The sequence below is a fragment of the Octopus bimaculoides genome, chromosome 4 (assembly GCF_001194135.2).
Source record: "Octopus bimaculoides isolate UCB-OBI-ISO-001 chromosome 4, ASM119413v2, whole genome shotgun sequence".
Classification (NCBI taxonomy): domain Eukaryota; kingdom Metazoa; phylum Mollusca; class Cephalopoda; order Octopoda; family Octopodidae; genus Octopus; species Octopus bimaculoides.
The window spans coordinates 121,720,195-121,730,603 of NC_068984.1; the positions used below are offsets into that span (position 1 = coordinate 121,720,195).

Consider the following 10,409-nt stretch of genomic DNA (forward strand, 5'->3'; position numbering starts at 1 on the left):
GCAACGTTTTAGACTTAGGGCACTATTGCATAATAGCAATGATATATTTTAATAAAATCATATACTCTATTGTGTGTGTAATGTAATTTTCTTATCTCCTAAAAATGTTCTCTGTTCATTTTAAACACTTCACAAAGATTATCATGCTAAAATGGTTTCTCATTGCCTTCTCCAGGCTCACAGCAACCGTTGAATTCCTCACTTTACAGTGTTTCCATTGTTTACAGCAGTGAGTTGTTTCTATCTTATGGTCCCTATTTGCAATTAGGTGGACTGGGCCATTTGGGATATAAGCTAAAGATATGTACAAAGCAATATAAATCATTACAGAATATGAATCATTGACCTCTTAGCTGGTTTTTCACTGATATCCACTTGGCTGTTTATGCTATCTTAAGTATGTAGATAAACATATGTCTATATATATATATATATATATATATATATATATATATATATATATATAATTGTTTCAAATTGTGATAAAACAAATTTTTAAAATGATAAAAAAAAGTTCTAACAAATAAGTGGTAGGAAAAGTTACATATTTACAATTACATTTGTCTTTCCAAAGCACTGACGTTTTTGGTTATCTTACCTCAATCTGAATTAGGCCAATAAAATTGAATATAACAGTAAATGTATTCTAAATGTATGTATGAATTGACTCAGGTGTGTGGTTTTGAGTGCATTGTGGATGATCTTTCAACTGTTAAACTCTGGTAGGTCAAAACCTAATATATGTTTTAGAGAAATGATAAAACTATGTTCAGCCCAGGTGTTGACAATCTCAGCAAAGCACACTTGATAGTCTAGTGGAGGGTAATTTTTCCTTGCTCCCCTACAGCAACACAACTTTGCTTAATCTTTGTAATAACACAAATAGTCATATTCTAATAAATTCATATACTCTAATGTGTGTGCAATGTAATTTAATTATCTCCTGTGTGTATGTTATCTTCTAATCTTAAGTACTTCCATTTTTAGAAGTGTCTATGAAATATCTATCCCATTGATTATGTCAAATGAAGCAGCATGTCTTGTGTAGTGTATGTCTTGAGTATGAATATCAAATAAGATGTGGTGTATTATGTATATCAAACAAGATATCGGATGTGTATTTTATTTTCTCATTTTTGCATTGTCTCACTTGAATCTCTGAAAAATTGTCATCATGTCTTTTAATCCTATGTTTTAAATGTTACAGATTTATCCTGAATGTTTCACAATAGAAAACTATCAAACTAACAAAAATGTTAAGAAATAGTTCATTTGGGAAATGGTTAAACCATGTCCAGCCCAGGTGTGGACAATCTCAGCAAAGCACACTTGATAGTCCAGTGGAGGGTAATTTCTCCTTGCCCCCCTACGGTAACACAACTTCACTTAATCTTTGTAGAAACACAAATAGTCATTTAGTTTGTGTTTGCACTGCTACACTCCTGTGCATTTCATCACTGCAAATATTGCTTCCAGTGTCAGTTCTGTAGTATATGTGTCATTGGTTTATTCTGTGTTGTGTCATTTCAAAAGTGCTTCCAGTTCCAACTATGTCACACATCTTTTGAGTTTACTATGGTGTTTTATTGTAAAAACCGAAGCACTCCACTTCCATCTACCTTTAATTTGATGTATTGCATCATCATAAAAATGCTTCTTGTACCAACTGTATGACACAATTATCCTTTGGGTTATTGTGTTATGTCAGTATAAAACTGCTTTTTGTACCAACTGCAAAATGAAATTGTCATTTGGTTTATTGTGTTGTATCTGTAAAAATTGCTTCTTATACCGACTGCATAACATATTTATCATTTGGTCTATTGTGTTGTAACACTGTAAAAAAATGCTTATTGTATCAGCTGTATCTCTTGATATTCAAAAGGAATATCAAGCTTCCTTTTGCTATTGTATCACTTTCTTTCTGCATGATTTACTTAATATTGTCTATTTCCCTCTTGTCCTCTTTTCTTATCATATTTTCTTGTTACTTGCTATTTTCGTTGCTGTTCTGTCAAACACAAGTCTCTTCTCCCATTTATGGTTCATCTTTAATAATAGATGTGAATTAATAGATGCAATGTTATATTTTTACACACATTTTTTCAGTTGATGCTTTATTTTCTTTAGTTTATTGATGTTGTAGTAATTGTAGTTGTTGTAATGATTGTCTCTTTACATTTATATTTTTCTATTGTCTACATAATATTTTTTTTTAAATCTATTTGTTTGTTCCTTTTTACTTTTCCTTAAAATTAACAGCAAAGTTAATGTGCTGGTACTTACTAACCATAGAGTTCTGTGTTCAAAAATAACTACAGTAATCATGTTATGTTCATGAGTAAAGTGCATAACTAACTCTACTTGCTTCAGCTGGTTTGACTGACAACAAATTAAATCCATGCTACACTGCAAGTGGTTATCAGTAGGAAGGATATTCAGCTGTAAAAAGTAATTGATCCAATAATATAAAAATATCCAAATTTGGAGGAACCCATCCAAATTCACAAGAAGCCTTGCAACTAAGCTAGAATGGAAAAATATAGGTACAAAAATGAGTGAAATAAAAAAAATTTTAAAAAAAGATTGCGAGAATTAAACTGTAATTTTGTGATGAAAAAATGTCCATCCAACTGTAATTTGGAATAAAAATTCTTTCATTTTATGTATTTCTTTCTGTTTATTTAAGAAAATTCCCTGTAGATTTGGTTTGAACAAAGATTCTTTTTGTTTTTACAATCTGTTCTATATAAACATTGGCTATTGTCCTGAAATTGGATTCTCATACTTTGGATTACAAAAATATCTGGAACTCTCTGGAATTCTCTTTTCAGATTTCATGCTGTAATTTCTTTCTGTTTTTCTTTCTTTTGTTTCTGTCTTTTTTATTATAATATAAACTAAATAGTCTTATTTCTTGTTATTGGTTTCAAGTAAATGGTTTATCCAAGAATGACTGGCATTATTTGGATTGGGTTTTTAAGGGAGATCTCCAGAGGAGCAAAGAAAGAGAAAAGGGTTTTTAATGCTCAATAAACAAATACTGCTGTTATTATTATGGGTGAAGTTGTGAATGGCAGAATAGACAGAATGACAACATAAAACTAGGGTGAAAAATGTCGTTGATGGATAAAGGAATCAGACTTCCAGCTTACTTTACCGAATTTATGTCGACTTGGAGAAATGAATACTAAACCAATGAAAATGGCAATGATGATGCTAAATGCAATTATAATGATGCTAATGCTGGCTTATCACTAAACCAGTCTAACTCAGCTGAAATTGAAACAAGGATTGAGATATTATGGTATTTATATCTCCCTCTGGAGCCTGTTCTTTAAATTTAATCATTATTATTTTCTTCCAACTTGGCACAAAGGGCATTTTCACAAGAAGGGAATGCAGTCAGTTAATTGACTTTACCAGGGAATTACTTGTATATTTCAGTCACTCCCAGAGAAATTTAAATCCAAACCAACTCCTAGCAAGGTTTGAAATCCAAGAACATTAGAGAAAGACAAAATTAATTGTGTAAAACATTTAGTTCAGTGCTTTATCATTTTTTCCCTGCCCACTATCTTGTTTTAATGACTCCCAAAGAAATTTGAAGGAAAACTGACCTCTTCCTTCCTTGTAGGATTTAAACAATATCCAAGAGACAAAACAAAATGCTGGAAATCAGTCAGTTCTCAGAACTACCATTTCTGCCTATTCACAACATTCACATTCACTTGATTTATTCTAGATTTTAATTAATAAAATAACATAATTAATTAATAATGTCTGGAGATGTATTTGTACTTAATTCCTGAAAGGAAGTGAAACTTAATTTAAGTTCAGTTCACTTCACATTCCACTTTCCATCCCCACAGTTACTTGTTTCTAATCAAAAATTTAGTTCAAGTCATAATCTTGCAGAATGGCAGCTGTTTTAATAAGATTTTTTTCTTCTCTTTTCTGGAGAATGGAATTCTTTAAAAATGTTAAATATTCCCACTGATGGGAATATTTGTTACTATTATTGCTTTAAGATGATGTTTTGGTAAGACGCATGAATTGGTACTTTTGACACTGTGTGTGCGTGTGTGCATGCATTTGTGTGTTTCTTTGCAACTCACATAAATGCTTATGCAGTTATACTTAAAGCATCAGATAAAATACCTTGCATTATTTCTTTCAGTATATTACATTCTGAGTTTAAATCCTGCTGAGGTAAACTCTGCCTTTCATCTTTCAAACTCAACAAAAATAAAGTTCCAGTCAAGTACTGGTGTCATTGTAATCAACTAACCACCTTCCCTCAGATTGCCAGCCTAATGCCTAAATTAGAAGCAATCATTGTGCAACTTTCTTACTGCACCAACAGGGGTCACCTCCGTGGTCCTGAGATATATGCAGTATTGCTTCTTTAAAATGTAAATATGTGTTTGTATGCTACATCTCTTGTTTTGTTGTTTCCTGTGCTACTTCAATAATTTGATTAACCTTTTTGTGACCAACCCAACTGGGACCACCCCTAGTTCTTTATCAGAAATGTCTTGTTTTAAACCGATTTAAATTCAAACCTTCCATCAAAATTCCATATTAATTTATGCTCTCATACATTAGCTTAATAATCCTTTCTACTATAGGCACAAGTCCTGAAATTTGTGGGGAGGAGACTAGTTGATTAGATAGTGTGTGTGTACATGTGAATATTACGGTCTGCACTTTCACGAAGATAGTGCTTAGTTATAAACAGTGAACTTTGTTGACAATTTTGAGTCAACAAATCATCAGATAACTCTTGTACTTTCAAAGATCCATGGAATTAAAAAAAATTCTCAGTTGATTAGCAGGTAAAGGATTCGTAAGAGGCAGTTAATCATTGCTTCAATAATATGTAACCATGCTAGCATGACATAAACAGACATAAATTGAATAAATAAATGAACATTGCAAATGAGAAGTGTCAATCAAATGAAGTCCTTATTGCCAAGCTGTATTAAATGATAAATATATATCTGTTCAATACACTCTGAACAATGTAATTTCAGTTGGCCATCCATCTACCTACAGACATTTCAGTGACCTATCCACTCCATATAGTCTGTTACTATATTTGTCATGTCTGTGCATGAGCATGAAAGAGCTATGCTTGATGCAGAAGAGAGTGAGAGAGAGGGAGAAATGTATATTTTTTTCTTCAACAGTTTCAGTAACTGATGGTGGGGGTCATTCAGCTTATTAGAAATAACAGTCAAGTACCCCCTACTTTTTAATACATATGATATGCACTTACAGATACATACATACATACATACATACAAAAACAAATGTGTTAGAGGTACTTGAACATTTCTTGTTGATGACCAGTGTTTGAGTATCTGCTTAAAATATATCAGCATGTATTTGTTGAATCTATCAGTTTTCTATCCAACTGTATGTTTGTTTATCTATCTTTACATCTTATATATCTTTCTGTATTCATGTCTGCACACATATGCACTCAAGCAGACATGTGTTCGTGTAGCCATGCTAGATAGATATATTGCCGATAGGTAAGATTAAAATATGGTAAGCAGATACTCACTTAGTAATGATCATTGTTAACACAACTATCACAGTGACAGTTATGTGTGTGTATGTGTCTCTGTGTTTGCAAGTATATTTATGTATATGAGTATGTATGGTTATATGCATATGTAAATATATATATATATATATATATATATATATATATATATATATATATATATGTGTGTATGTATATATATATATATATATATATATGTATATGTAATGTGTTACATCATTGGATAGACTGTTTTGTAATACAAGTTCCAAGTCTCTGGACTCAGACTTCAAATCTCACTGAGGTCAACTTTTCAGGATTGATAAAAGAGAAGTACCAATCCATTACAGAATAAGGCGAGATGCTTTATGGTATCTGTTCCAATTCTTTGCATTCTGACAGCAATATTTGCAATGACACTGGTGCTAGGCTGTATTTGCCAAATTCAGAGGTCTTTTCCTTGGATAAGTAGCAGTGGTATGGTGAAGGGAGATGTGCATGCATAGACAACTGCTAGTATTCCTCAAAAATCTTGTCAAAGCCCATGCATACATATATGGATGAATGCTGTATCATTAAAAAACTCCAAGGTAATTTTTTGTGAGGTGTACCATTCAAAAAGTCCCAAAGGCCACAGCTTGCTGTTGACTGCTTTAAGCTACCCCAACAACTTTCTCAACCATCTGAAGCCACAGACTCGTAAACATAGAAAGACCCCCCACCCCACCTTTTTTTTTTTTTTAAGAATTTGGATGTTCCATATTTGTACAATGCCAAAGGACTGGTCATCTAAAAATTGATGTCATACCTGATTGAAATGTCAATACTGCTGTACCTGCACTTAGTGAAGTTATGTTTATCTTATGAATTTTAGTTGTTCCCAGTAACAGCCTATATGATTTTGAAGGGTTGTATTTACCACTGAATGGTATTAGTTTTGTTATGTTCATCAACAAATCCCAGAAGTAAATATTCTTTTCTACTCTTGGCACAAAGCCAGAAATTTTGAGGGAGGGGGCCATTCGGTTAGATCAACTCCAGTATGCAACTGGTACTTAATTTATCGACCCCGAAAGGATGAAAGGCAAAGTCGACCTCGGTGGAATTTGAACTCAGAACATAAAGACAGACAATACCGCTAAGCATTTTGCCCAGCATGCTAACGATTCTGCCAGCTTGCTGCCCTCCCAGAAATAAATATTATAGGTGATGTGATTGCATCTGGATGATCTGTGTGTGTTCCCCATTGCCAATAATGTTGGCTGCCTCATGAGTCAGAACACAAAACAACTTGTATGTGTATGCTCAACAAGGGAAAACAAAAAGCATTGTTTATCAAGAAGCTTTACCATAATATAAATGAATTACTTTGTGACATTAATTCACTACAACATTAATTGCTTGAGTCTTTACCTTTGCCCTAGGCACTGTCAGTTATTTTGTTTGGCTAGTACGTACGTAGATACTTTAGAATATGATATAAAATGTGCATGTATGTGTGTGTATATATGTTTGTGTATGTGTATAGGTACACACACACACACACATTCCTTCTGCTGTATTATTGTAAATAGCATTTTTGTGAAAGATTTCTGTGCATGAATTTTAAAGTATTTAAGTTGCATACAAACTGTATGTTAGAGAGAATATGTGTGGGTGTGTTCATGTATGTACGTTGTTCATGAGTACATATGTGGAAGAGTGAGTATGTGTTTGTATTTTTTTTATTAAGTGATTAAAAAAAGTGAACACAAAACATTAAAATTGAAAGCAAATATTTCAGTAGACAGAAATAAAATAACTTTTTTTTTTTTTTTTTTTTTTTTTTTTTTATACTCGGGAATGGAATTTAATGGATTAAAAATATTTAAATGGATTTTTAAAAAATCTATAAGTAGTAACATAGAGAGAAATCATATGAAAAGACATGTTTAAGAACTTTTTTTCTTTAGAAAAAAATATATTAAAAATATATTAAACTCATTAAATATATTAAAATCATAAAGTATATATTAAAATCATAAAATATGTATTAAAATCATTAAATATATTAGAATCATTAGAGCACAAATTGATTGGTTTGTGAATAGCTAGCCACAGGCTTTGGTAATTCATATGCTATCATTGGCACTGTGCTGTGTTGGTGGATAGGGTTTCTCAACGGATCTAGTCCACCTAGTTAGAGACAAGTACCCTGTGGTTGAAGAACAAAGAATTCCTCAAAGCAGTAGCATCACTGTAAAGTTGTTAATTGGTGTGTAGGTTTGCAAGCCCTAAGTTCAACTCTTCCGGTATGTTCTTCCACAGAATTATTATGTGAAGATCAGTTCTTCAGTTGAGCCCCAACAATGAGGTTATAAGATTCTCTGATGAAATCACATGATAATCAACTGCAGTGTTGTAAATGTGTGTGCAGGGCCGGCCGCAATGTTGCTGGCACCCCAAGCAAGCTAAACTTTGATGTGTACAAGCTGACAGTCATAGAAATTTCCTTGTGTTTGTCACAACCTCCTTGGAAATTTCCTTGTTGTCACAACCTCCTCGGCACTCCCTAACACATAGTGAACCAGGTGACTGCCTGAGTTGCTGGTACCTTGAGCTAGCCCTCTATGTGTGTGTGTGTATGTGGAAGGGGTGCTTACGCTGATGTTTTTTTATAAATCACAAGAACCTATAAATTATAGTTTCCTTGCCACTGACATGAAATGAGGGAAGATAAATTCTGCCTTGAATAGGATGCTGCTCTATTTGCAGACAGCTTTACCAATTTCACATTGCTATTTCTAGTTACTGTGGTGGGTTATATACCTCCTGTGGTACCTACTTTCAGTTGGATGGATTATACCTTAGTGTAGTACCCACTTACAGCTAAGTAGACTGAACCTTGCTATGGTACCTTACAACTAGGTAGATTATACCTTGCTGTAGTACCTACTTACGACTAGATGGGTTGTCCCTCACTGTGGCATTTACTTACAATGAGGACACTGTTTTACTGTGGTACTACAGCAAAATAGACCCTACTTCACTGTTGTACCACCTACTTACTGCTAGAAAAGATGTACTGTTTGAGAATATGCATATGTATTGTGGTACTTGACTGTTATCTACTTATGGCTTGTGTGGATTTACTAATTGTTTTGAGGCTCTTTTATAGTCCTCAACAGTGATATCAAAGGATTCTTTGAATATATTAGTTTTTCCTTAGTTACCATGTAATTTATTCTACATTGTTTCAGTTTACTCAGCTTGCAGGAATAGCTATCAGATCTTAAATTGTTATTTGTGATTCTACTGTCATTCTACTCTTTGTATGAAAATATCTCTCTCTCTCTCTCTCTCTCTTTCTCTTTCTCTCTCTCTCTCTCTTTCTCTCTCTCTTTCTCTCTCTCTATCTCTCTCTCTCTCTCTCTCTCTCAAAATGAAGCTAAAAGCACAAATGCTTAGAACTTTCAACACATTTATTTTTATCCCTAGTACCTGCTTACTGCAGAGTGAGACAATTGGGCACAGCTGTTAGGACATTGATGATTTGGTATGGTTGACTGGATATTCAATTTGTTTTGGTGACAGTACATTTTAGAACTGGAAAGAAAGACACACACATACATTTGCATGCATATATACAGATATATATATATATATTACGGAGATGCACTTGCATAGAAAGTGACCTGATCTGAGATCGTGTGCTGGAACGAAAACAATTGCAGCGTGGAAGGTGTTTATAAGCCATTTAAAATAACACACAAAATCCGTTAGATTCACTTCAACATTTAAATTTAATTTGTCAAAATATTTTCGGCGCTTTGAGACCGCGACCTGTTCACTGACAAAATTCTGTGCTGCATATATATATATATATATATATATATATATATATATATATATATATATATATATATATAAAGAGAGTGGGGTGCAGAGGAAAAGACATTATACATATAAGCATAACTATGTTCACATAGAAACAAAAATCGAAGGGAGAGAGAACAAGAGAAGCATTGAAATGTTTGATAGCAAGTAAGTCAGTGTGGAATCACCAATGCCAAGCAGGTGGTGCCAAAACAGTTGTACTGAAATGTTTCATACAGTACTTACTGCTTAGAAAGTTAGCTTCTACATTGTTTGACATTCTAGAAAGGAAAAGCCATATTTCCCTCAAATTGCACCTTACTGTTTGAAAAAACAACGTACAACACATAAATGTAATGCTGAATATACTAGGGGATGGTCATGACTGGAATGGTTTTGATTATGTCTACTCAGTCAGGGCAGACCTAAATTCACGGACACTGCAGTGCTTGTGATTTGGTAAGAATACTTGTCTTTTTGGCTCACAGATAGATGCAGTGTCAACATGGTGAGCTATGACTGTTTAAGGCTCTGTTTTATTGTTCCCAGCAATAAGTCAAACTAAAGTGAGGACCTTCATTGAACTGCTAAAACAATAATTAAGCTGTTTTTATTTGGTTTTACAATTGGCTTGTCCTAACTGGTACAGGTTAGATAGGTTTGCAAATTGCTCTGCTGGGCAGCCTCATGTCCCATCTGCCATTCTCCATCTCACTACACTATGAGAATCTATGTCATCTTTGTCAACAAGCAATGCTGCTGGTGGCAGTGGTAGTGGCAGCAGCAGCAGTGGCGGTGGTGGTAGGGGTGTTGGTGGTGGTGGTGGTGGTGTTTGGTTACAGTTTTTCACTGTTGTAATGGATTTTGGTTTGGTGGTTGTTGTCTTGGTAGTAATGATAGTAAAAGAACTGGTAGCAGTAGAATGAAAGGTGGGGAGCAGCCATTTAACACTTCAGGCAAGTCTGAGGATAAAATAAGACCATTGTAGACGGGGGGGGGG

General features: G+C 33.8%; 1 protein-coding gene across 2 annotated transcripts in view; it reads left to right on the forward strand.

Moving 5' to 3' along the window:
- The window catches only part of LOC106880303 (putative glycerol kinase 5), a 131,559-nt gene that overhangs the window by 67,686 nt on the left and 53,464 nt on the right, over positions 1-10,409 (forward strand). Inside the window, exon 2 of one of the 2 annotated variants that reach the window (XM_052967406.1) lies at positions 1,208-1,371. The exons of the other annotated variant lie outside the window; for it this stretch is intronic. Within the exon in view, the coding sequence (XP_052823366.1) occupies positions 1,254-1,371 (118 nt within the window). The 5' untranslated portion in view covers positions 1,208-1,253. The remainder of the gene's footprint in view (positions 1-1,207; positions 1,372-10,409) is intronic. 2 annotated transcript variants of the gene reach the window in all.